Source organism: Anoplolepis gracilipes, chromosome 1 (genome assembly GCF_047496725.1).
Source record: "Anoplolepis gracilipes chromosome 1, ASM4749672v1, whole genome shotgun sequence".
NCBI lineage: Eukaryota > Metazoa > Arthropoda > Insecta > Hymenoptera > Formicidae > Anoplolepis > Anoplolepis gracilipes.
Genome location: NC_132970.1, coordinates 23,270,451 through 23,296,288, shown reverse-complemented (window position 1 = coordinate 23,296,288; position 25,838 = coordinate 23,270,451). Strand labels below are relative to the sequence as shown.

At 34.8% G+C, this 25,838-nt stretch overlaps 4 protein-coding genes across 9 annotated transcripts; 2 read left to right on the top strand and 2 right to left on the bottom strand.

Moving 5' to 3' along the window:
* The first annotated feature begins 2,846 nt into the window (after positions 1-2,846).
* On the top strand, positions 2,847-10,217 carry LOC140664723 (uncharacterized). Of its 2 annotated transcripts, none has more exons than XM_072890153.1 (4): positions 2,847-2,938; positions 5,076-5,907; positions 9,063-9,212; positions 9,738-10,217. In XM_072890153.1, exons 2-4 carry the CDS (start codon positions 5,344-5,346, stop codon positions 10,215-10,217), a joined length of 1,194 nt encoding a protein of 397 aa, XP_072746254.1. In that variant the 5' UTR covers positions 2,847-2,938; positions 5,076-5,343. The 2 variants fall into 2 exon arrangements, with proteins under 2 accessions (XP_072746254.1, XP_072746246.1); XM_072890145.1 differs by having other exon boundaries at positions 2,848-2,938; positions 5,113-5,907.
* Positions 8,695-12,243, bottom strand: Nf-yb (nuclear factor Y-box B). Its single transcript, XM_072890167.1, has 2 exons — positions 11,908-12,243; positions 8,695-11,321 (listed from the first exon to the last, which is right to left on the bottom strand). The coding sequence occupies exons 1-2, from the start codon at positions 12,017-12,019 to the stop codon at positions 10,777-10,779; spliced, it is 657 nt and encodes a 218-aa protein (XP_072746268.1). The 5' UTR covers positions 12,020-12,243; the 3' UTR covers positions 8,695-10,776.
* A 697-nt stretch (positions 12,244-12,940) lies between these two features.
* Positions 12,941-18,928, top strand: LOC140664686 (PX domain-containing protein kinase-like protein). Of its 3 annotated transcripts, XM_072890047.1 has the most exons (9): positions 12,941-13,379; positions 13,661-13,849; positions 13,935-14,031; positions 14,313-14,737; positions 14,827-15,003; positions 15,251-15,661; positions 15,750-15,906; positions 15,984-16,028; positions 16,373-16,509. In XM_072890047.1, exons 1-8 carry the CDS (start codon positions 13,278-13,280, stop codon positions 15,998-16,000), a joined length of 1,575 nt encoding a protein of 524 aa, XP_072746148.1. In that variant the 5' UTR covers positions 12,941-13,277; the 3' UTR covers positions 16,001-16,028; positions 16,373-16,509. The 3 variants fall into 3 exon arrangements, with proteins under 3 accessions (XP_072746148.1, XP_072746138.1, XP_072746157.1); XM_072890037.1 differs by lacking the exon at positions 15,984-16,028 and having other exon boundaries at positions 12,946-13,379; positions 16,373-18,928; XM_072890056.1 differs by lacking the exon at positions 15,984-16,028 and having other exon boundaries at positions 12,947-13,379; positions 13,601-13,849; positions 16,373-18,928.
* Positions 18,929-19,835: 907 nt separating this feature from the next.
* Positions 19,836-24,766, bottom strand: Taz (tafazzin, phospholipid-lysophospholipid transacylase). 3 transcript variants are annotated; one of them, XM_072890087.1, is made up of 5 exons: positions 24,517-24,766; positions 22,577-22,705; positions 20,876-21,119; positions 20,270-20,524; positions 19,836-20,176 (listed from the first exon to the last, which is right to left on the bottom strand). In XM_072890087.1, exons 1-5 carry the CDS (start codon positions 24,749-24,751, stop codon positions 20,137-20,139), a joined length of 903 nt encoding a protein of 300 aa, XP_072746188.1. In that variant the 5' UTR covers positions 24,752-24,766; the 3' UTR covers positions 19,836-20,136. The 3 variants fall into 3 exon arrangements, with proteins under 3 accessions (XP_072746188.1, XP_072746199.1, XP_072746209.1); XM_072890098.1 differs by having other exon boundaries at positions 19,848-20,194; positions 24,489-24,725; XM_072890108.1 differs by having other exon boundaries at positions 19,861-20,176; positions 24,489-24,723.
* Positions 24,767-25,838: the final 1,072 nt, after the last annotated feature.

The window sequence follows — 25,838 nt, the reverse complement described above, 5'->3', positions numbered from 1 at the left end:
GACGCTCGACGCTCATTTTTGGCGTCAAAGCAGATCACGTGATCAAAATTGACGAATTGGTATTTTTATTTTTGGTCACGTGATGTCTTTTGACGCTGAAAATGAGCGTCGAACGTCAGCATGAAAAGGCACCTTAAGCTACATGAGCATAGCATAAGATCTTATGGACCAATGAGCATCGAGCATTAAGTCGCCATATTGATTTACATAATATTATTATTGGTCCGTACGATCTTCGTTAAGACCTCGTTCAACCAATAAAATGATGCTATGTTGGTCACTTCATTGGTTGAACGGGATCTTAAGACTATTTTAAATATAAGATCGGACTATGAATACCGGCCTATATGTTGTTGCTGCGCAACAAAAAGGACAGTACGGTAGCTAATTTTCGCGCGCAAAATATTATATCCAATGTTTTCTGCTCTCTGTCCATCCTATTTTAATATGCCAGAGCCTCTCCATTAATATAAGCTTTATGAATATATTCTATCTTTTTTCTATAATCCCCCACTTCGGTTGTCCTCATGAGAAAAAAAGACAGCCTTTATAAGATGACGATTACAGTATAGATCTGTCATTGTTTATCATTTCATATTTTCTGCTCTTTTTATCAAATTTTTCTTTGTTCTATTTCAATGCCAGAAGGCTTCCTTCATTAATATAAAAGCTCTATGCTGTCTAAGAGACTATAATCCAACAACGAAGCCAAAAGTTTGATTGGTTTGCCATTTTTCATCTATTTATATAGACTATAGTGAAATATATATTTCTTTCTTTCGTGTTTTACATTATTTCTCTCTCGTAAAAGATTTAAATGAAACATACATATAGGGTTTATGTGGCCAGTCTTTTATTATAGCGTCCTTTTGCTACCCTCTCACTCTGCAGATTTTCTTAACACGGTACCAGTCATTCCAATCATAGGCGTAACCAGAATTCCATTCAGAAAGGGCCAGAAATTTATCAAGCAATATAAAAATATATTATTTTAAATAAATAATTTTTTTATTCATCTTTATATAAAAATTAATAACAATTACTTTTTAATTATATACGAAACATATATATATATATATATATATATATATATATATATATATATATATATACTCAATTCTAGCTTTATTTATTAAATTTTACCCTAACAGCATACATATTTAAAAGCTGTTTTAATAATATTAAAAAAATTTTTAATTTTATTGGAACGCATACTTCTATACTTTTATCATCTTAATGTTCATATTTTTTATGCATTTTCCATATTCGTGATATTTTAGCAAAACCTATCTCTCGCGAATAAAAAGCTTTAACTGTGTATTATACTTTTTATATCATATATGCATATATATATATATATATATGTATGTATATATTATTGGTGACATTTATATAACAACTATTTATTCATGTGACATTTATAATAATTTAAACGAAAATTTTTGGAATTCGTCCAATGAATTACAGAGTCAGATGAGACAGGTCGTTACCTGCATCGTGAAATCAGGCTAAGGTAATAAAGGTGAAAGGTCAAAGGCAACGGGCTAACGCGGATATCGACCCAGGTGAGATCGAGAAGGCGAGGTAACCCGGTTACAGTCGGGGTAGGCGCGAAAGCAGATTGCCCTAGAATTCGACTTTGGCGTTTCCGCACACGCGCGCTGTTTAACAAAACTCAACCACACACACACTAAAAGGACTCTGCCTAAATAATCTGAACCCTTCTCCCCCACCTCGTTTCTCAAGCGGCGGTTTCCGTTGATCCTAAATTCGCCTTAAATACCTGGTTACTAGATTTATCAAGAATAAAATAAAATAGACCAGTAAATATATATCGACAGACTGATATAATTGTATATTTGCTATTATTATAATATAATAAGCGAACATTCACAATAAGTGCAAATAAAAAACAACTGAATCTTGGAAGAAAATATTATAATGCTAATGGAAATACAAGTTTTAAAAGAAGTGGTCGTTTTGAAAGACGCCATGTATAATTAAAAAAAAAAATGCGTTTACATTTTTTAAATATTTGTATTATCTGGGAAAAATGTGAATTGAAAGTGTAATTTATATTATATAAATGTAAATTATATTACAAAAGTTGTTATAACATGTCTCATATAAAAATAGAAATTTTAAACAATAATAAGAAAGAGGTAATTTTAGTTATTATTGATATATAATAATATTTTTTAACAAAATATATAAATAATTCTTTTTTATATACAATTTTAATTATATATATTTTTTTTCCTTACGCAGTTCAAGTATCATATATCTCTTTTTGGTTGATGCGACACGTTTTGGCAAACACATCCACTATTTGATATTTTTTGCGAGTGCGGTGAAAGTGATGGGTCAGCTGTTATTATATGTTCACCTCTCGGTCTTAGACTCGGCCCTGCGCGTAGGGGTGCGCGCGCGGCTACCGATGATAGCGAGGGTGAAACAGAAAGAGACCGAGTGAGAGAGTGAAAAAGAGACGGGGTGAATAGAGACGCGCGTGCGGAGCAGCTGTCTACGGCTAGCTCAGCAGCCGTCAGTCGGTGGTCGCACGCTCGTTCGGGGGTGACGGGTGCGTCTACATACGCGAGGAGGGCGATGGAGGTTTCGTGCACCTCCTGGGCGATCGAGTGAGACGCGCCATTCGATGAATCGCGCCTCCCTCGCCGTTTCGTATCGTTCATCGTAAGAGTGACACGAACAAAACAGAGAGCAGCGCGAAAAAGAGGGAATCGTACAACGCGGGGTGACAAAATGTCGACATACTACTGTTTATTGTGAACGAATCAAGGGAACAAGAGAGAAAGAGAAAGAAAGAGAGAGAGAGAGAGAGAGAGAGAGAGGAGGAGGAAAGAGGAAGAGAGAAAAAAAGGGGGTTGAACACACACACACACAGTGGCTGTACCTCTCTCTTTTTCTCAAGTTGTCGGTACGCGCAGTCGTTTTTGGTGTTGTTGGCTGGCTTGATGCCTGTTTCTTTTTTTTTTGTTTGCTATATATTGCTGTTGCTGCTACCGTTGAAGCCGCCGTCCGCTGCTGCAGCGGTCACTAGTGAATTAAAAAAAAAAAAAAAAAAAAAAAAAAGAGAAAAAAATAATACACTCAAGCATTTTTATTGTCTCGTCGTTGTTTCGTTTTTGTTATCCCTAGATCTTACCCACCCTATAAAAAAAAAGAAAAAAAAATTGTATCCCGTGAGAGAACGATGAGAAAAAGAAAAAAATTACACGACGTTTCTCGGGGGCCACCAGCCAGCCTTTGTAAATTTTTTTTTTTATTATGAGTAGATGACGTATCAGAGTAGGTCACTCCTCTTCTGATATCTCTTGCGTGTTAGATTTATCGTGGACTTCTTGATCCCGCGAATGTCCGCAGCGCAGACTATCGCGTTCCTGTCTATATATCTTCATGCACGCACGTATTCGTCGTCTATGCATGTCGCTTGTTCGCTTTAGACACGATTAACGCTTATCGTCCAACTCATCTGTCATACATTTTTAATCGCTCCGAACTATACAGTCTCTTTTTCTGAATATTTCCAAATTTCTTGCAATTCCAGTCTAGCAGCTGACTTTCCATGTCAATAATGTAAATAATTTATGGATCGAATCATGAAGAAAATTCATATACTTTGCATGTAAGCTACAAAAACTTTGTTTTATTGTGATTGACTCTGCTCTCACTGTCATTTTTCGCAATGGACGCTTGCGGTTTGCAATTGAGCATTTTTTATATAAATATATAAATATGCACAAGCAGAAGTTGCTTTCCGCTTTTATTTAAATGTTGTAAACATTAATGACGTATGCGTATGTGTAACAATTTAATTATCATAATCTTTGTTTCAAAAAAAACTGCAGATCTATAATTGTTTCGCATTATGAGATCTTATCAATAGTCATATATGATATTTTATTGATGTACAAAATTATCTCAAGATCGCTTTCTCTTGATAGTGACACTCTACAACGATAATGTGACGACTGCGGTGAATCTTTTATTGCTATATTCAAATCAAATTTTAAAATATTTTATATCAATTTTATGAAAAATTGTAAAAGAAATATTTATAATTATTATGTCAAATTTAATTAAATTAATTTAATTAAATTAAGGGATACCATTAAGTATGCATGTAAAAGAAGTCCATAATTTTGTGAGAAATCCCTTTTTACATACACACACACACACACACACACACACACACATGATATACACACAATTTTCTTATGTTAGAACTATGAATGTAGCAATTAAAAATTAAATGCAACTTTCCTTGCTTTGCTTTAAGAAATTCAAAGCAAAAAACCAGAGCAAGACATTCTAACGTATACATTTTTGAGAAATTACATGAAAGAAAAATTATTATTTCGAACTTGTCGCTATATTTTATTTTTGTTTACTATTAAAACATACTTTATTGATATCTTATTAGTCTCTATCCTTAAATATGTTTTCTCTGATAACATGGAATTGCTTGCTACATGCATCGTAGTATATTCATATCTACTTGTTTTTTTTTTAATATCCAGCGAACGTATAACCGCAAAGTGTTTCATAACAAAAATTATATAAATTAAAAATTTTTAATCATCTTGAATCTACCGAACAATAAGATTCAAAACTTGGATGGTAAACAATGATTGAAAATCATTGCAATATCATGTAATACGAAATGTTTGAATTTTATAACTTGTATTAACATCACGATTCAAAAAATAAACATTGTTTTTCAAGTACATATTTTCTTTTCTACAATTTTTTATCTCTTTTCGTCCACGATTTAAATTTATGTCTATTGCGCTTTAAATGCAGAAGGCGCAAAATAATAGTTAAAAAAAATATATACTGTTTGTGTAATTCGGACCTTTTGAAATTACCGTATCTCGAAACCAACTACATATATATTGAAGACAAACGTGACAATTATCTGCAAGTTGTCCAGAAAATAATGTGTTACGTGTTCGCTGATTAGGGACGATTCTGTTGAACGTAAAATGAATCGCTTTCAATGTGCTTGCCGCATAGCGATTTAGAGACGTAGACTCTGTAACGACGGGCGCCAGATCGGGCGGAGCTCCGTCACGTTTCTTGCCTTTCCAGAGAGGCAAGGGAAAGAGAGTGAGAGAGAAAAAGAGACGCAGAGAGAAGAAATAGAGAAAAGGGAAAGCGGCAAAGAAAAATTCCTCTGAGAAAGAATAAGGGGTATGACATGCCTGACATGACACGGACCCATTATCGGCGCGTCATGCGACTATGCGAATGTAACTCGTAACAGGAACGGGGCTGTTTTGAGAGGGGAAGAGAAGAAACGGCTGGACAACTTGCGAAGCGATGTATGCCGCGGCAGGTGGTGCCAGCATCGCCAACCGGAGGAAGCAGAAGCGGCTGCAACTTAACAAGCAAACGCCAATCCATGTCGTCCCACCAAGACTGAAGAACGTGCCCCCCGGCTCGCGTCATCACCAGCAGCAGCAGCAGCAGCATTATCAGCACCACCAGCATCAGCATCAGCACCAGCACCAGCACCACCACCACCCGTACCATCACCATCATCACCATCACCACCATCACCACCCCCCGACCAAGCTCGCCGCAACCCGTCAGCAAGTCTCGCGAGCGCAACAACAAGCGCTGACGTCGACGTCTTCGTCGTCCGCCGCATTTCATCCGGGCATCGACGATCGACGCCGTCACGTCACCGACCACCGCAAGTCTCGCCAGCAGCAGGTTGCGCCGGTCTCGCCGATCCAGTTCCCGATCTCGCCGCCCCCGCTTTCCCTCGAGTCCTCGGCGTCCGCCACCACCTATCCGGCCAACAATAAATCCAGCAAATTTCCCTTTCCGCCATCCTCGGTCCTCGATCTCCGAGTATCGCCTCCTACTGCGGAGCTACAGGTGGGTACATCGTTGAGCACTCTCTCTTCATAATGTCAGTCTCTTCCGGCCAGCTCACGCTGTTTCTCTTAGTCGCTGTCTATCGCCCGACTCTTTACTCACCTTTCATATCTTGTCAAATAGTTCACGCGTATCTATACACGCGCCTAGAAATCACGCAAAGTGAAAGAATTACACCACGCAATGCGCGCATTAGGTAGAGAAAATTAAATTTGTTGAATTTGTAACACTGATCTTATCAAACATTGATGAGCTATCAAATTCAGCAAGTATAAAAAATATGACATACCTGAAAAGTTTCTACAACCTTTTTAAACGCTTATATTTGCGTTAATTGCTTTTACCATGCACAGCCGTCGAACCTTTTGTTTTCTCATATCATTTTGTCAAATGCCATCGTTTTTGTTTTGTCAAGCCTGCAAAGTCTCTAACACACATTATATTAATTACTCAAGTCAGCACAATAATTTTACTCTTTTTATCATCTCTTTTCATCAAGAATTTTAATTTAGAAAAAAAAGTCCATTATTTTAAGCTTCCCTTCGCTTCAGTTTGATACGGCTGGATATACATTGACCGAAAATTCGATTACACACACCAGAGGCAGTCGTTATCTCTGCCAAGTGCACGATCGCATTAATAAATTAGATTAACGAAGATTAAACTCACTCTATCGCTTTAGCGCGATTCACCCTTCACTGGAAGCGTATATATACGCTTCCTCTGGTTGCGCACCACACATCTTTCTTGCCGGCACCTCGTGCAACTTGTATAGCAAAATAGCATCGATCGGCTGTCTGGTGGCGTATAAATTACGCGAGTAAATCCGTCGAGCGTTGTAAGAAAGGCATAACAGATTCTACAAGCTCGAATATCTCTTCAAGAGTCCTAGGTCGGCTAAAAGTTCCGCAATGTAATTTCAGTATAACGTGAAACATGCCCTCCGCGATTATCGTCTTGGGCGAACATGAACAACGATCGATGCCGACATCGGGTATAGCACAACGTTAGATATATATATTGTTACATTCGGTACCGTCCGGGATCGATGATGAATAATCTCTGAGGTGACTTCAAAAAGGAATAGTTTCTCTCTATATCCTTTATCGAGGATAAAAGAGAAAGAGAGAGAGAGAGAGAGAGAGAGAGAGAGAGAGAAAGAAGGAGAGAGAAAAAACCGGCAATCATTGAGGGGATTGAAAAAAATTTGGACGATCGGTACAAATGAATAAGCGGAATGCAGGCTGCTCTATTGATTAGACGAACACAGCGAGAGAAACATCGATTACGGGGTGGTAAGGTGGTGCATTTTAGAGAATTACCTTCCAACTTCGCCACCAGACTCATTCCACCGCTACCACGATATCCCCCACGATCTTACGTGTATGGGGTAAGTATCAAGAGTCACGGCCGCGTCGAAAAGCAATTTTGATCCCTTCGCGTGTTGTAAATTAAAGTAACGCATTACTTCCGTGGGTCAGCGTCTACAACTAAACTCGTTATAGATTAGAATCTGTCGCTATCTATGAACTCCATCGATCGTACATATGCATCATATTTCATCGATCAATATTTCTTTGTGTCGATCAACGGCGAAATCGATCGAGCAAGCCTGATGAATATGCATTATCAATCGCTCTTAGAACATTCAATCCCACTCTGCTATCATTTCTGAACTTAAATGATACTTCGTTCATTCATATAACACATCAAGATAAGGGAACATGTCAATTTTCAAAGAAACTATAATGAAGATAAAAAATCTTAAATGTCGATTATTGAATCCAGAAGAATTTTATATTGTGTAACCAGAAATTAATTATATAATAAAATATGAACAGAAGACTCCAAATAAAACGAATGACGTGTACAAGGAGTAAGTAAACTTAATTATAAATAAAAAAAGTTAAATATAAAAATTAAACGGACGCGAAATTTAATATATTAAAACGTTACAAATTTATGAAATTATTAAAGAAATACAAAAAACAAATTATAAATACATAAAGAAATTACAAGTCATAAGTAGAAATAAAATCAAATATTCGCAAAATATAAAAAAAGAAGGACGCAAATTAACAAAAGGTTTTAGATAGTAAGCTCTGCTATCACAAGAGATTAACGTCCGAGATACTTTTTATTAAAAGACAAAGATCTGCTTTGAATTTGCAAGACAACACGGAACTTTTTATTCTTCCTACATTGCTATTATTGAGAAATTGAAAAATTTTTAAACGATTATTTTTAGTTTATCGATTGTTTTTATTTTGATCTTTAATGGCTTTAATGGAATCGTTGATCTCATTGTACTTTATTATTTTGATCTCACGGCAATCTAAGTAATGTCGCACAAGATAGATCTGTGAGCCCGTTAAACGTTTTGCAGTTACATCTGTGTCAGATTCTTCATTGGTGAGTCCATTAGCTTATTAATCAAAGATCAGGTTTCCACCACAAAAATTTATTGTAAAATAAAAAATCATAAATAACATCCTTTAGGCGGCTTCGCATTGTGATTCTATTTTGTTCTTCCACAAGTTTTTTGTCACAACTTTGTTGGTAGATGTTTGAATATTGAATTGTTGTGATGTGCCAGTGAATTTAATTCAACATTAATAATCGCAACTTATTGTTAGATGATTAGGTTTCCTAATACTTTGTATTTTTATTTAATTTCTTTATCTGTACCTTGACCATTATTAAATTATCATTATCAAATTCGACACTGAAGAAAGTCCAATCAAAATTTTTTTTAGTCATTTCAAGCATTTTCCGTTCCCCTCTCCCATTTTTCTATTTTGCGATAATTTGGTTTTATTACTACTTATGTCTTATAATTTCTTCGTGTATTTATAATCGATTTTTGGTTTCTTTAATAATTTCATAAATTTATTACATTTTAACATATTAAATTTCGCATCTGTTTTTAAATTTAACTTTATTTATATTTAAATTTACTTGCTCTTTAAGTCGTTGTATGTGGTATATTATTTATACAATAAAAAATATATTAAGTATATGTAATAAAAAATAAATTGAAAACAAAAATTTAGTTTCGTTGACTCTAATCACATTAACCATCAATAAGATCATACCATTTAAATTAGTCTTAAAAATTAGCTTATAACAATATATCTAAGAATTCCATATTTCAGTGCGGTGGTCAAGGACCTGGCGGTAAAGCAGCATGGCAGGGATGCAACAGACCTTCGCCCCTTCCTTTATCTCCTACGTCACCCGGATATCGAGATGGTTACAAGACGAAGCAGTGCGAAGCACATCGGCGATGGATGAAAAGAAACAGAGTAATTTCTTCGTGTTTAGATTATACTTATAGCGTCTTTGGAATTTTTCTACTTGTAGTATTTTAGCATTAGTTATAGCTCGTTGTATATATCCATTGTCTTCCTCTTTAAAAAGTAGAGCAATAAAAACTCAATTAGAGAAAAGATTGTAAATATGTACATTAGAGTTTTAATTTTTTTTTTTTTTTTTTTTTTTGCGTACAAAATATCGATGATAAAGACGATAAACACTATCATTTCTTTGACTGTTTCAAGAAAATATCATACATACAAATATATATACATCTTTCTTCTTTTCTCTTTTAAATAATAAAATCATAACTCTATCACTTTTAATTATTGCATAGTTAAACTTTATAAAGCAATTTTTTTTTTTTTTTTTTTTTTTGCGTGAATGAAATATTCAAGTTGTAAGATATTTTGCAATATGTTGCGACAAGATCAGTACATATGTCATTATCGAAGAAAATACAGTAGACATATGCTAATAAAAAATAAAGTTTAACACCGGACCGTATGCTTTAGATAAGAGACGCCAGTTATTGCTACGGGAGCAGCGACGACGAGGAAGATGACAGTAGTAACGCCATACGATACAGGGGAGAGGTCAGCGCGGCGGTCAACACCGTGCTCTACGTGGGTTTAGGGACCACTGCGCTCGGTTTAGTTATCTCATTCGTTGGCACCGGTGAAAAGGGTTTCCTAAGTCCGCAGCTGAGACTGGTTGGCCCGTCGCTCTTATGCGCCGGATTGCTGTGCTGTCTGTTCCGAGTGCTGCTGTGCCTCTGCCTGTGTCGCTGCGGTCAGTGCCGCTGGCAGTTCTGTCACGTCGCCTCGCACAAGGAGAAGGCGAGGAAAGCAGACACGCGACCAGGAACGTTATCGACCGCTTCGCTGTTGCCGCCGACGCAGCAGGAACGACCGGTCGCGCCCACCAGCCGTTCCGTGTCACCAGCGACGAAAGGACACGAGCTCCTACTCTCACCTGCCCAATTACCAGAGTGAAAGGACAACACAACGCAACGCGCGCTACGAACGTTTTTTACGGATGAATTCTACATACTATATACGCCGATTTACTGCCGGTTCTTGCCCAATTATTCGACCCTAGTTTCCATTGCGGCTTGAATCGCAAGTTCTCGCAGCCTAAAGAGTAGTTTAAACATGCGTCTTTAGATCTTAAACAATAGATAAATAAAGGAATCGGCTACGTTTTTCTATCCTTGTCGTATTATCGAAAAAGTAAAGAAATCATCACCATCGACCGGGTATCTTTCTTCAGTCTCCTGGTTTATTTACGCTCACTTACAAGTTGCTTCTTTACAAAGGTACACAAGTTACCTTAACTCGCGATACTTCATCTCGACCGAATCTTAGGATAATCATACTTAACGTTAAAACTTAAAATATACTTTGTTGCTAGCCACGTATCGCTAGGCAAAAAAGTTTCTTTTTTTCCACGAAATTGTAACTGTGCGCAATTGTCCTTATGCTTTGTTTCACAAGTCACACAGTATGTTTTAGAACAAATACATTATATCGATATCACTTTAATTCCCAATGATCAGGAAAGTTGAAATTGCATCTGCTCATTGGACGAGTAACTATAAATGACAGAAGTGTCAGCGCTGGTTACGCTTGATGCTGTCGCAGTAATGGCAAACAATTGATCCTCATACATGCCTTGCGGCTCTGTCTTCCCATTGCCAGTTGTAGCTCCAGTATTGGGAGGATTGTCACCTTTTGTTGCCTCGCGGTACTTTTGCAGATACATTTTCAAAGGCTCGACATAATTATCAAAACCAAGAGTAGTCATGGCAAACAGAATGTCTTCACCATTTATAGTTTTACGCTTCTCCATGTGACACCTGTCACTTGCTTCTGATGTGATAAATGAGATGAACTCTGACACGCACTCTTGAACACATTCACGTGCATCCTTGGCTATTTTTCCAGCCTCTGGAATGGCTCTTTTCATGATTTTGGCGACATTTGCTATCGGCAAGAAGCGGTCCTGCTCACGAAGCGGTCCACTGCCAGTGGAAACTCCAGGGCTTTGCAAAGGATCTCCAGTACCATGGTTGGAATCATCTGTGTTCTCAGGGTCATCTGTTTAAAAGCATTTGTTAAGATTTATACATCATAATACAATTCAGAGTTTTATTTTAAATTTAATTTGCGATAATTTTTAACGATGAACAACTATATATGTAAATATACTACATAAATATCAATCTTTTAATAAATTATATATGGTTAATACATTTTTACCTTCATATTTCTATAATAAATAATATAAATAATTCAAATATAGACAATTAATAAGGTTCAATATACAGTTTATATCTTCAAAACAGTTGATCAACAGTTGGTCTTAAAATTGCTTGTTACAAAATTTTGAGAAATAAAAAAAAAAAAAAAAAAAAAAAATAAAACTAATGTACCTGTGTGTGATTGTGATTAGAACAAAATAAAATTTACAAAATTTACATCTTACGTAGTCTGAGAAACTACGTATCTTTGAAAAAGAAAGAGTGTACAATCTATATTAATATACGCATAAAAATGCAACGTATAGGTTAAACGAATCAAGAATTGAAATACTATTCGCAACGATATATAAATCAAGATTATACCTCGAGGGTACACGTCACAATTTTTTCCGATATTATTGTGAAAAAGAACGCTAACCTACCTTCCATATCCGATTGTACGCCAATATAAGACGTCGCGACGGTTCCTCCTCCCAGGAATGCCGTTGATCCTAAAGGACCACCGTCGTCTCCGCTTTCGCCACTGTTCTCCATTTCCCGATATAATTCCCGATTGTAATACGTACTCAAATTATAATCAAAAGCTTTGCGTGACTTTTATGCTCCTTTTAACCTTTTCCTATCTTTGTTTTTATCCTGCCGCTGCACTGCAAAGAGTCACTTGTATATGTATATAAATACATATATATACTGATGTGGATATATCGCAAGAAGCGAATATGGACGCGTAGCACTCATTTATACATCCATTATTTCCGGAAAAGATAGAAGATAGGAAATTGATCATATGTGATTTTCTAGCTTATTGCGCGCTACTTGTCGGGATATATTTAATGGACCAATCAGGACAAAAGAGGCAAAAATTCCTTTATCTTGATTGGTCAATAAAACGCTAATTTATCCCACGGGTGGAATTTTCGAACACACTTTTGAAGAAAAGAAAAAATTAGATAGAAATTAGAACTAACCAATTAGCGTCGAAAAATTTTTTTAAATGCAAATCAATTATCATTATTGTATTATGAATTCAAGTATTTTATTGACAGAGATAATTTATTTTATTGCACTGACGTCATTAATCAACCTTGAGTCGATCAAAACCTGTTCATGCAAAAGCGTATTTTTTCTTTTAGAGAGAGAGAGAGAGAGAGAAAGAGATAAAGTATTTGATTGTAGAAAGTGCAAGCAAAATAAACAGACTTTGAAATGCGAAATAAAATCTATCTCTAATTTGGTAAAAAAGCCGCTAAATAAATATGATAAGGAACTTGATTGTTATGTTTATTACGTCGATATTTCGAACAAAGTATGATGCGTATTTTCCTGCGAAGAAGAAAAGAGAATTTCATTTTGCAGGATAAACAGAATAGAGGAAAATTCAGAATAAATGGACAAAAGACTAGAGAGATTTCTACTGTATACACAACTTTTCTAGGAATCCACCTATCTGCGCCGGCGTGACGTCACAGTGACAACCAGTGACAACTAACAACCTGATCGGCGAGTGTTGTCAAGTTTTGCTGTGCGCGGTGTGTGGCCCTGCGGCAGTGTATCGTGTATATAGAATTTGATTGTACGCGTCAGCGAGTTATCGCGTAAATTCTTTCTCCCTCGTTCGTGGGTATCGTGTGTCCGGCTGACATTGAGAATATTCCGCGATAAGTGTCGTCGTGCGTTCACCAATGTTGCAATGATGCAGAAGCGCGTCATGTATGGCGACGCGCGGAAACTGTGCGAGAGACAAACGCAATTGGCCCCGTACGGGCCCTGCCTCGCGTCAGACTAACGATCAATGGCTTTATTCGAGAAGAGATACACGAATAAAGTGTTGTTAGATGATACGGAGCAGCTGACCAGTGTCATCGAAAATGCGAGGACCATCGACGGGCATACGGTATTTCATTTCCTGTCTCCTTCATCCTATAATCATTTTCATTTGCTTCATCAAAATTGTACGTTAATACATAAGAATGCTTGTTATTACATTTTTTTTCTATCGATGTTGGTTATTTTGTCATTCTACTCTATTGTATTTGTTTTGTACATATACAAATTAAATTAATAAGTAATACTCTGTCCGCTGTGTATATCTTATAACTTTGTTTTTGTACACAGCCATATTTATTATTTACTTGTTGAGATGTATACTGAAAACTCTGGTACGTATATATTCAGGAATACGTAATCAAAACACAGAGAGGTCCGCTTCCCGAAAGATCCTGGAGAGTGAGCAGACGTTACAATGACTTTGTACAGCTCAATGCAACTTTATCCATATCTGGCTTTGATCTGCCACTACCACCAAAAAGGATTATTGGTAATATGGAGCCAGACTTTATAGCTCAGAGACAAATAGCACTGCAGGTTCAGCATCATAATATAATATCCTTATTTTTATATAGTATCCATGCGATACAATGAATAAAAGATAACTTCTTTCTTTTTTTAGAATTACCTAAACATAGTACTAATGAATCCTATACTAGCATCTTCACTTCCCATGAAAAAGTTTTTAGACCCTGAGAATTATACAGCACCATTACATGGTAAGCTTATTTCTCACTAAAGCAGCAAGATATATTATAAATATATCTTAAATATTACATTAAAAATAATTCAGTCTTTATTATCTTAAACATTATATTATAATATAAACTCTTTGAATATTATAATTAATTATATATATATATATATATATATATATATATATATATAATTAAAATCATATATATATACATATATATATATATATATATATATATATTTGATTCTAGATATTAAATAAAGTACATGTTTGTGTACAATATGAAAATTATTTGTCTTTCAGAAATTGCGCTACAACAAGTGTCATTAGCATTAAGGAGCGATGCCAATTTTGAAGTATGCAAACCCATCCCCGATATGGGTTGGCGATTGAGAAAACATTATTATACAGTGAAAAATCGTCAGAATCCAAAACAAGAACTCTTGTTAGCTTGGGTCGAGTTTGGCCCTGACAAACATTTGCAAGATAAAGATATACAAGGGGTTTTCAAGACTCTGGGTTCTTTACGACATACTTACATCGAACCAATAGTACATCAGCATGTTACAGACAATGGGGCACTAACGATAAGAAATTTCTATCCAATGGGCACATTACGTGATATTCTGTGTGTCACTAAGCCTAAGCAGCCATTTATAAAGAAATATGGAAACCCAAAACAAATAAAATCATTGACAACTCAAGAAGTTGCGACGTATGGTTATCAGGTGAAAAGTTTTTACATAAGAATTACGTTATAGTGTGACATTTTAAAAAATTATTTATATTACCTAACAATAATATTATTGATTTGTAGATATTGGAGGCTCTAGGATTTCTTCATGAAAAGGGACTACCTTATGGACATTTACATACTGGCAATGTCCTTTTAACCCCAAGATGCGCTAAATTATTAGATATAGAAAATGGACTTTTAGGGTTACCAGCATTTTATCGGCCTTACGTAGTGCAAAGGCGTAAATTACATGCCACGGTAATATATAGTGATTGATACACAAAACATTTTTTGTAATTGATGATACAACTAAGCTGAAAAAAATGAAAAAATATAAATTTTTAACTTTTAAAGTTATTTATTTTAACAAGCTATGGATAAAAAATTTTTTCTTCTACAGTTTCCATACAAAATTATTCTTCTGGGTTAAATTTTCTCTATAAATGTTTCTTGCATTTATAAAATTTACATGTTTTGGTATATTCAATTATATTTTTCTTAACAGACTCAAGTTGACGTGTACTCATTTGGACATGTTTTGTACGAAATGGCATTTGGACGACCACTTTTGGAAGCAACATGTTCTGAATTACCGCATTGCGAAGCAAACCTGAAAAATCTGCTAGAGATTATATTATCGCCGGAAGCTTTAAAACAAGATTTACCAACAGTGGCTCGATTGTTGGAACATCCATTTTTCGAATCGGCAAGGCGCACTGCGTTAGCTATTGGCACTGTAGAGAAGCCATATTTCAAATTGAGCAACCATTTGAAGGAAGCTTTGCAAGAAGCTGTAAATAAAGCTGAACAACGATTACGCGATGAACAGAAAGTAGCCCGGCACCAGAAGAGACTTGTCAAAGTTCAGGAAATGATGAGTTCTGAAGAAGAAATGAAAAAACGAAAGCATAAATTGGTGCGTATATATATTCAAATAGAGAAAGTTTACGGAATAAAAAGTAGCGACCTTGAGATGGGATTTCATTTCAATTACTACATTGCAGAAGAAAGAACAGAAATTGGCTCAGGAACAACGCTCTGTATCGCAACTGGGTACAAATGGGACAAAGCAAATAAATGGTAAGAGTCCAGAACGCTCAGACAGTCCGACAAGTACATCTACGGCTACCAGTGTTGGAACGTTGACTCCTCCATCGCTTCGTAAGTTATTACTACGCTTTTTATTGCTATTGTCATTGATGCTAATTGACATTTACGCTTCTACATCTCTTGATTAGCTGGGCACAAAAGTTGATGGCGCGTACTGAGGTCATTCCTTTCACGTAGGTCATTCGAGCATTCAGGTCTTCTCTCTTAATGTCCAAATAACTTTTCGTGTTCTTTAAACATTCTTTCGTTTTTGTTTTATAAAATTTTTCCTCATTGTTGTTTTACAGGTTTTTCTCGTAAGATGTATTCTTGTAATTTGAAAATTACTCTTAGCTTATTTTGCGTGTTATTTTCAGATTTTTCAATGTTGCCTGTAATGTATAATAATTGTATATGGCTAGTTGCATACCCCTATTTTCTTGAAGTGAATTAGATAAATCTTTCTTGACTTCCCTTAAACAAAATGTATATATTATGCTGTGAAATCTATATCGTTTTTCATTTTTTTTCATTCAAGGTTCTGTAGATATTCCGCAAGGGGATGCAGTTCCTGGCAAAGGCGTTCCGCCACCACCTTCGTTGCCGCCACCATCTGAAGCGTCTAGTGTATCAAATAGTGTACCAAAATCATCAAACAACCGTGCTGCTTTACTCGGTAGTATTTGCAATTTCGACAAGAATAGACTACGAAGAATCGCAAATGGTCATCGTTAGGTAAATAGACGAAAGATAAATAGATTAGGACTAGACAGACGAAGAAAGAAAAGCCACGCAGATTTACTCAAATCTAGTGTGACTGCCATCCAATTTCGAACAAAGAACTTTGCTTGTGCTTGATTAGAACAGACGATGTACCTGTAGATTACATGGAATTCAGAGATTGCCTGGAGGAGATGATATAGCTGTGTCATGCTCCTCGTGACTCCTAATAAAACTGAAATATTGTTTCATTTCGATCGCGATACTTGCATTTTATAAATTTTGGAAATTTTGATTTTATTTGAGTGATATGCTCTTGCTATATAACAAGATTCTAACTTAAAGCAGTTATATTAAAAATACAAGTACATGTATTAAATTTATGATATGTAATCGATATTAGTCCCATTTGGCCTACTCTTGTTTTTATTAAATATAATGCAACGCTTGCTCTGTCTATAGATTTACCGTCCAAAAAACAGCCTAAACATATACAAAATAACTAATCAAAATAACAAATGCTTTGAAAAATTGCCATCTTTACGAATCTTATATCATATTCTTCCCAATATAGACATTAAAAACTATTTAAACTCGTTAGAAATATTAATAGAATATAACAGGAGTATATAATTATATATTATCTAGTTAGAGACAGAATGTACAGTAATTATGCTGGGAGCAATTTTGATTGATATTATGATTGCGCTTTTGAATCAAGAATATTATCATAATATGAAAAATTGAATTTTCTAGTCCAACATATCTCTCCCTTATATATACATCAATATGTATATCAATGAATAACACCATAGAACTTTGTAATACATCTTATTTATCATTGTACGCCAAGTTTCGCGATCGATTTATGTTTCGTTATTACTTATGGCTCGTTTTTCTCTTTTCGGAATGTATATATCAAATTTGTTTGAATATAAACAAAAGAAAAAAAACAGTGATACAATGGGGTGATAGTACATATATTAAGTAAATTTTCTCTGGTTATCACTACTGTTTTAACTCTATTCAAAGAGAGTTTATGAAATATATATATAGATATATATTATATAATATAAATACGTATATATACACATATTTCTCGTTTGTGTTTGCACGGTAAAATGTGAGGATTATATGCCGCTTTTGTATTGCTCGTGAAACTGGAACCGTCTAGTTTTACGAAACTAAAAACGTGCCAAGGGATATATGATCTTCGTATTGATGAAGAATGCAGATATCAGCAGTAGATCATATAGAATGTAATCTATTTCTATATGTATGTTGCGAACAAGTATGTGTCCCGTATAAATCCATTTATCTGTGGATATAACAAAAAAATTGTAATATACATATATAATCGCATCTTTTAATATACTTATCACTGTTTTAGATGTATATGGCAACTATGTAATTATGATTAATCAAATATGATCTCTGGTACAGATTATGATAACAAGAACATATAATGCAATATTTATTGCTCTTCAAGATTTATTATATCATATCGGATTCCAAAAGGTTGCTTATATACTCAAGAATATAAAAGGATAAACTTTTGTAATTCTACGAAATGATTTTTACATTCAACAAAATATTACACAAAACATTGCGAGATTAGTCTGTTATCTCTGCCTATTATTTGATTGTATAGTCTTTCAAAAACAGATATTAGGACGATAGAAAAAAAAAGAATATTCTTTTATGATAATAAATTTCGTTTATACATATATAGCCCTAAAAAAAAATTTATAAAACTGATAAATAACATAAACTCTTTAAGAGTTTCTTGTAAAAGACAAGAATTTTAAGCGTTACTTTAGACTCCCCTTTGCAGAATTATCATATGCCTTACACATTTGTAAACAGATAATGTACATAGGATGCAGAGAAATTATATAGAAACCTTACGTATCCTAGAAAAGGGAACAAAGAGTTTTAAGTTTATTAAAATAAGAGAAACGAGTCAAATGATGAAACAAACAAGACAATTTTATTTCAGACGAAAAAAGCGGGTATTTTAATAACTTGCTAATATATATATATATATATATATATATATATATATATATATATATATATATTCAACAAGTAAAAAAAAATACATGTATAAATTTATCATATTTAAATAACCCCAAAATTTTGATAGCAGTCCGTGTGTATAGTATAAAAATATATGTATTCAACATTGTTTACATATACACACACACACACACACGTACGGGAACTTATATAGATATGCCATTGTCATGATAACAGAGCTGTTGTAACGACTTAAATATATCACAATAAATATCCAGAAAAAAAAAAGAAAAAACAATTATGCATCATCGATAAACGAATACGTTGTTTTTTTTTTTTTTCACGACTTATCAAACGATGTAGTATAAAATCATTTCCCGTCCATACTGCAATTTATATAATTATGCTTTATGCAAATTTATCATAACAAAAGTGGTATGAATATAATATATGAGATACGCTGTGTATTAGTGTAATGCTCGTTTACCTCGACTGCGAACGTGAACATACTTATTACACGTTTCTAATAAAACAAGTATAAATCAGTTAATTGGCACGGTGCTTGTGACGAGAGGAAAAATAGCATGTAATCAATAATGGCCAGGTGCGTTATATTTTTCGCACTAAAAGTATTAAATCGTCTTTGAAAACAGAATAATGAGGTACTGGCACGGTTTTTGTAGTTGTATTATTAGATTAAATCCCGGTTACATATTACATAAACTTCGCTTACACTATCAAAATCTTTTATTGATAATTATTGTAAACTCGTGATAGTATTATTCGTAGTTATATATGTACATATATTTTATATGTATAAGTGTATATATTTTTTATATATACACAATATACATATATATACATAATATTATCTATATAAAATTTTATAATAATTTATGTATGTATATATATAAATTATTATAAAAAGCAATACACATTTATTCAAGAAATATGTAACTCTCCAAAAAAAAGTATATATACGCAGCATGTATCACAGTTTGCGCATATTTTCTTAGTTATAAACTTCTGACAAAGTTACAGTGAACTTATCATTGATAAAATTTTTATGATCAGTTATCTATCATATGTGATCTTAAAACCGAACATCTCGTTAGTGATACCAATAAAAATTATAAATAAGATTCATCTCTTATTAATAAATTTCATTCTCATATTAATAAATCTATTTAATAAAAATCTGCATTTTACAAATTTCTAGTAAAAATTAATCTCATATTTCATTAGATGTATTAAATTAAAGAAGCAAGTAAACAACTTTGGATACATTCTCTATATGTTTCTATATGAATAGGCTTTCGGAGAGTTACAAGAAGAATAATTAAAAACGACGAAAACATCGCAAAATGACTTGTTACAATTGATACATTCACTGATAATCAATATTGTCAGAAAAATACTACTTACAATATGAATACAATGCTTTAAAAAAGGAAACTGATTTCATACAAATCTCACTTTTCGATCACGCAATTAATCATCTCTCTTTGTATTTTTGGCAAATTAAGGCTAGACAGTGGGATGACGGAAAAAAAATCATCTTCGTCATAACATTGCATGAAGTTTTTCCGTTACTGCTTTCAATCTGAAAAGATTTAAATATCTTTTTGCTTTCCTTGCCATTGTTCGTTCTCTATTCGATAATGCTGACGAAACACAAAGATTTAAGCATTACTACCTTGAAAGTTCTTCTTGAATGCGATCAGTTATCACTTTTCGTGCTTCCATTTCACTAGTTTTTGACGCCCGCAGATCAGCCAACAATTCACTAAAGTCTATGGGCTCACCGTAATTCATGGTAACTTTCTTTCCCATTTTAAACATATAGGGCGGCTCGTTGGGAAGTACTTCATCCATACCGAGATGGCAAATAGGAATTACGATAGGCGTGATGGGCGATTCTAATATTAATCTACCCACGCCCCATTTCAACCTAAACAACATCATCGAATTAATTCTCGCTGAATGTAGTAATTACATACTCATTCACACAATCTTCTTTTCTTAGAGCTTTATAAGAAGTAATCTTTGTGAGCAAAGACATATATATATATATTTTTTCAAGAATAATAAGCTAATATGTATATCAAATTATTGCACATTTATATCAATCGCGAATCGATATTTATTTCTAATAGCGAGCGATAAACGTTTCAAAAATATTAATTGCAAGTCATAAATGTTTTTGAATTTTTTTCATTGCATTATATTATGATGGCATTAATTTATAGTAGCGTACACAGAGTTCAAGGAGAAATATTGCGAAAGTAACTCGAGTACGAACCTCATCTCTTCCTTAAGCATATTGACTTTTCCTTCGGGGAAGACGTGCACCCACTCGCCACAGGCCAACCTTTCGATGCAGAAGTCCATGGCTTCCTGATACACGCCGGCACCTCTGACGATGGGTATGCACTTGCCGAGCATAAAAAAGTAGGAATGCCAGACATTCGTGAAACAAATATCCTGGGCGGCGAGCGACCATCGTATCTTACGTCGATTAAACCCGTGCCGGACGTCCAGGGTCGCTAAATGAGTTCAGAGATTTTTCTGTCTTAAATTCTTTCATTCGATCGCGTATCGGCGTCGTTCTGAGAAAGAAAAATACGTCTCAAGAAAGGGGATATGAGCGCACATTGAAGATGTCGAAAAAAATATTCGTACTACAACTCGTTTTGTAAAACAGAAAAAGAAAACAACGCGTGGAATAATCCAAGGAAACTATTTATTACGAGCACAATTAAATGCCAGAGACGCAATGGAATTGCAAGAGAACAAAGATACTTTTGTTATTATTTCATTCTCACGTATAGCTGATGACTCTCGCAGCTATTATCTTATTCGTAATAATCTTAGATTCCAAATCATCAAACCATTGTAACTCGAGTACTTTAGAATAGATCGATTAGCGAGTAAAATTTTTTCAAGCATTAATTTCTCAAGTATTATAATCACGTTGAATACTCGATTTTTTTTCCAGATAAAAAGACAACTTGTTTTTTGATTTTTTTCCAAATACTAGACCATGTAATAAGCTGAAAAAGTTTCGTTGTCGAGATACATATTCACTAAAAAAAATATTTTGCTAATGTAGATAGATTTCTAGATGTCTCAACTAAAATTTATCGCTACTTTTTGTATCTGTTAAAATATTGTTTGTCACGTATAGAATTTACAGCAACAGTATTCTAGCAATACCTCTAGAAAATTCAGATCCCATTGCCAAATATTAATTACAAATATAATTATCCTAATAGTACAGATATTAAAGAAAATAGAATAAATTACAAATCACTATTATGCAATATTCTAAATTGCAAACAATTATCGTACACCCCATCAATTCTATTAAACATATCTATTGCAGAATATGCTCTATCAATCGCAAAAAACTAAAATATATTGATATTTCGTATTAAATTAATAATTTTATAAAATAAAAAAAAATAGAATTAAAATTACATACCGTATTAAATATATTAAGTGCAATATTAATTAACGATCAATAATTTTATACAATAATACATATTTAATAGGACTTACTTTCGTATTAATTCTGTCTCTGTCATTTAAATTGATTAAGTGCAAAATATGTATATGCAGTATCACAGTATTTGCTAATAATTTATCTGTTTCAGTTAATTTTTTACACCTAGAAAATTTTTTTCCAAGTTGCAAGATCATTTCTTTTTTTATTTCATTCTTACGTTTAATCGCGCGTCTCTTGGCGCTTAACTGCGGGACCGCTAAACATGCTGTTTTATTAGCTGGCGAATGGACATCGTTTTACACCTTGGACGATTCGTATGCGCGTACACATTTTATTTAATTTGATTTTATTTTATTTTTCAAGACGATAAATCAACCACGCGCACCGCAAATCCGGCGAGAGAGAGAGAGAGAGAGGAGGGGGGGGACTGACGATACGTTATTACGTAGTGCCGAAAGGCATTTAAACGAACGACGTGAAAAGGAAAAGGCTTACCCCATATGCCCGGATCGTCGAAGCAACTGTGATGATTCGACACGGTAATGAGAGGAACATTTTTCGGCCGGAGGTCTAAGGCGCGCACGATAATGTGCTTGTTGTACACCGTTGTTTTGTTCAGCCATTCTTAAATGCAGAAGATAAATTCTTTGTTAGATTACACACGGCGGAGCATACTCACACGCAGTTGTAGTATACGGCCCAGAGTCCACGGAAAGGACTTGCCTTGGTTTCTAGCCTGAGATGCCTGACACAAAAAATCAGATGCGTCAAAAAATCGTGCTCGATCGTCGCGTTTCAATCTTCGAGCTCGAAAATTTCAATATATTAATTCGAAAGATTGACCGCGCACGTTAATTGAATACTCTATGTGAAAGCGATAATCGCAAACTTCCTTTAAAAATTTATTTAATTGCTTTATTACTTCACGTTCATTATCTCTCTCTTTGTACGGTTCGTTTACGATCGTATAATTAACTGACAAAGGAATTAATGATATAACAATAAGTTAATGGCGATTAATATTGCATACTAGAGATTAAAGTTAATAATAGCTTTTATTTAAATATCTTGTTATAATAAGTAGCACAAGTTTACAAGATAAAGCGTAATACAATGGTTGAAAAATAAAATTGTGTTATTAAATTACATATTAAATTATCAAGATTGCCACTCGATATGCTGCGAGTCAGACAAACACGAAGTGACCTTTGTACATATCCGCGACGCATATCATACATAAATCAACATAATTTCGTTTTTATTTCAAATAGTATAAGGAACGTGAATATCACGCGTGAATAAAACAAATATAGATTTTATTTTATAGCTTTTCAATTATATGTGTACTATAATTCGTCTTTTAGAAAAACAGAAAAATTGTGATGCAAGTATTAGTACCTGGAACATGTAAAAAAAATCTGTTATGCAAAAAAATACTACTGAATAAATATAAAATGACTTGTCTTTAAAAAAAAAAAAAAAAATTATTTTGTTTATATTTTTTATTTTTATTATGCGCTTATTTTTGTTAAATCGTATGCGTGCTTTAATTTTTTGTTATAAATTATATTAATTATCATATTAAAATACAATCAAATGTATTTTATATTTCAATAAATATATTAAGAAGCAAGAGATAATAAAAAGAAATATTGTTGAGCTAAAGTTTAAGTACAGTAAAGTAGCTTAAATCATTATGTAATGGATTTTATAACGCGCTAATTCAAAGATTATCAAGAATCATCAAGCCTTATTTTGGAATATTTATGACGTATTACGTAAAATATGTCCAATATACACATTGAATACGCGTGTTCACACAGAAAAGAGACAATAATACGAAGTCTGTTCGCCAAGCAGCGATCTGTACTAATAACATACAATTAAGCATAATGATTGATGACGACACAATGACTGCGATCTTTCTGTAGCGATTGATATCGACAGATAAGGCTTATTTCAATCATAGCTCGTACGTCACGCGTCGATTGTATCGCGTTTATGTTCTAATTTAATTATTTTTTATAAACAACGTATGTTTTCGAGCGGCCGCAGACGGTACGGTATCGCGATGGTAAACGATAGCTCCTCGCGCCCGTATATTTCCACGCAGTGCGACGAGCACCATTAATGTCAGCCAATGTAACGATATACCATAGCGCGTGCTATATATTTTCATTTAACCTTCGCGCGAATACCTATGTTGTCCTACAACGACCGACACTTGTAACTTGCATGTGAATGTAGGGAAATGATATTCGCTCGCGCGCGCGCACACCATCACCACTTAATCACCATGGGATCTCGGCGATGTCGCGAGCCGCATCGTTTGAGCGATCTGTCATCGCGATTGTCGCGAATCGCGCGACGAGTTCCGCGCGATGACCGGCACGCGGACAGCCCTTACCTATGATGAATTTCGAGAAAATGCCCACCGCCACGAAGGTTATGCTGCTCGCGATGTTCCATAACCGAGATGGGTTCCGTAGTTTCGGTATGATCCACTTGATGTCGTATAGCATCGCGTTGACGGCCACCACCGTGCGTAACTATGTAGAGCGAACGGCGGCACGGCGGTTGTCTGAACGATCGGGAAACGGTTTCCCCGCGAGAGATCGTCCGGTCTTTCGTAACGCGCGGCAGCCATCTTCGTGCGCGAGTCAGCGCCATATTTCGCGACGCGATCACGTGGCCGAGTGTCACCGAACGTCAGCGACTACGGCCGATCTTGGCCGAGTGTCTTGCGCCACGGCGGACGCAACACCGCAACACCTGACACCTGACACCTGACACCTGACTGACCTGACCCGTGATCGGATTTAGATGCCTCCTTCAGACACGTTCGAGACTACCGTCCGACACGTTGCGTAGATTCGACGGACACACGTGTTATTGCCTTAAATTTAGAATTACCACTTGACCTCTCATCCCGCTCCTCCCCGTTGTGTCTCTTATCATCTGGGCGGCATGATTAATGCCGCGTAGCTCTCGTCACGTGTCTTGCGCCCACCTTTGTTGGGCGAAAACGATGCCTAGTCGTGTTTTATTGCGTCCTTGGATCTCTGCGTAAACCCGCTCTTGTGAAAGCATAACGTCCATCTTAATCAGCTGGTTTCGCAAGTGTTATTAGTATTATTAAAACGTTGAAGAAAGAAATTTGTTTGTTTAATGAGAATCTGAAAAATATTGTAAATTTTAAATATTCAAATCGATTCGGAAAAATGCACCGCATCATTTCAATTCTTTGATTGTTTATACAATATATGCGCGATATTTTAACTTTAAGAAAATAAAGTATTTTTATAAGCTATAAATTTTTTAAAAATAAATTAATGGATAGAAGGAGCTTTAAGAGCCGAACGCAAGGTGAAGAGGCGTGAATAAAAACAATGTTTTGAATAATAAATTCAAAATTTATTCAAACGTTTCGGTCCTTCTTCGGACCATCCTTAGTGATACAATATGTAATATATACAAACAAAGCAGTCATTTACAGTCGCCTGGTTACAGTCTATATACTGACAAGTCACTTGAGTATATAGACTGCAACCAAGCGACTGTAAGTGATTGCTTTATATTTATATATTACATTGTATCACTGAAGATGGTCCGAAGAAGGACCGAAACGTTTGAATAAATTTTGAATTTATTATTCAAAACATTGTTTTTATTCACGCCCCTCATCTTGCGTTCGGCTCTTAAAGCCCCTTCTATACACTAATTTATTTTTGAATTGAGAGCCCATATTAACTGTTAT

What these genes read in the sequence shown, in the direction of transcription:
- LOC140664723 (XM_072890153.1), top strand. Translation starts at nt 5,344, where the DNA reads ATGTATGCCGCGGCAGGTGGTGCCAGCATCGCCAACCGGAGGAAGCAG. An exon ending in CTCCTACTGCGGAGCTACAG is followed by an intron (nt 5,908 to 9,062) that starts GTGGGTACATCG and finishes TCCATATTTCAG; the next exon opens with TGCGGTGGTCAAGGACCTGG. An exon ending in GATGGATGAAAAGAAACAGA is followed by an intron (nt 9,213 to 9,737) that starts GTAATTTCTTCG and finishes CGTATGCTTTAG; the next exon opens with ATAAGAGACGCCAGTTATTG.
- Taz (XM_072890087.1), bottom strand. Translation starts at nt 24,751, where the DNA reads ATGGCGCTGACTCGCGCACGAAGATGGCTGCCGCGCGTTACGAAAGAC. An exon ending in CGACGATCCGGGCATATGGG is followed by an intron (nt 21,120 to 22,576) that starts GTAAGCCTTTTC and finishes GAACTCATTTAG; the next exon opens with CGACCCTGGACGTCCGGCAC. An exon ending in ATGCTTAAGGAAGAGATGAG is followed by an intron (nt 20,525 to 20,875) that starts GTTCGTACTCGA and finishes GATGTTGTTTAG; the next exon opens with GTTGAAATGGGGCGTGGGTA.
- Nf-yb (XM_072890167.1), bottom strand. Translation starts at nt 12,019, where the DNA reads ATGGAGAACAGTGGCGAAAGCGGAGACGACGGTGGTCCTTTAGGATCA. An exon ending in CGTACAATCGGATATGGAAG is followed by an intron (nt 11,322 to 11,907) that starts GTAGGTTAGCGT and finishes GCTTTTAAACAG; the next exon opens with ATGACCCTGAGAACACAGAT.
- LOC140664686 (XM_072890037.1), top strand. Translation starts at nt 13,278, where the DNA reads ATGGCTTTATTCGAGAAGAGATACACGAATAAAGTGTTGTTAGATGAT. An exon ending in TTATACAGCACCATTACATG is followed by an intron (nt 14,032 to 14,312) that starts GTAAGCTTATTT and finishes TTTGTCTTTCAG; the next exon opens with AAATTGCGCTACAACAAGTG. An exon ending in AAAAACGAAAGCATAAATTG is followed by an intron (nt 15,662 to 15,749) that starts GTGCGTATATAT and finishes ACTACATTGCAG; the next exon opens with AAGAAAGAACAGAAATTGGC.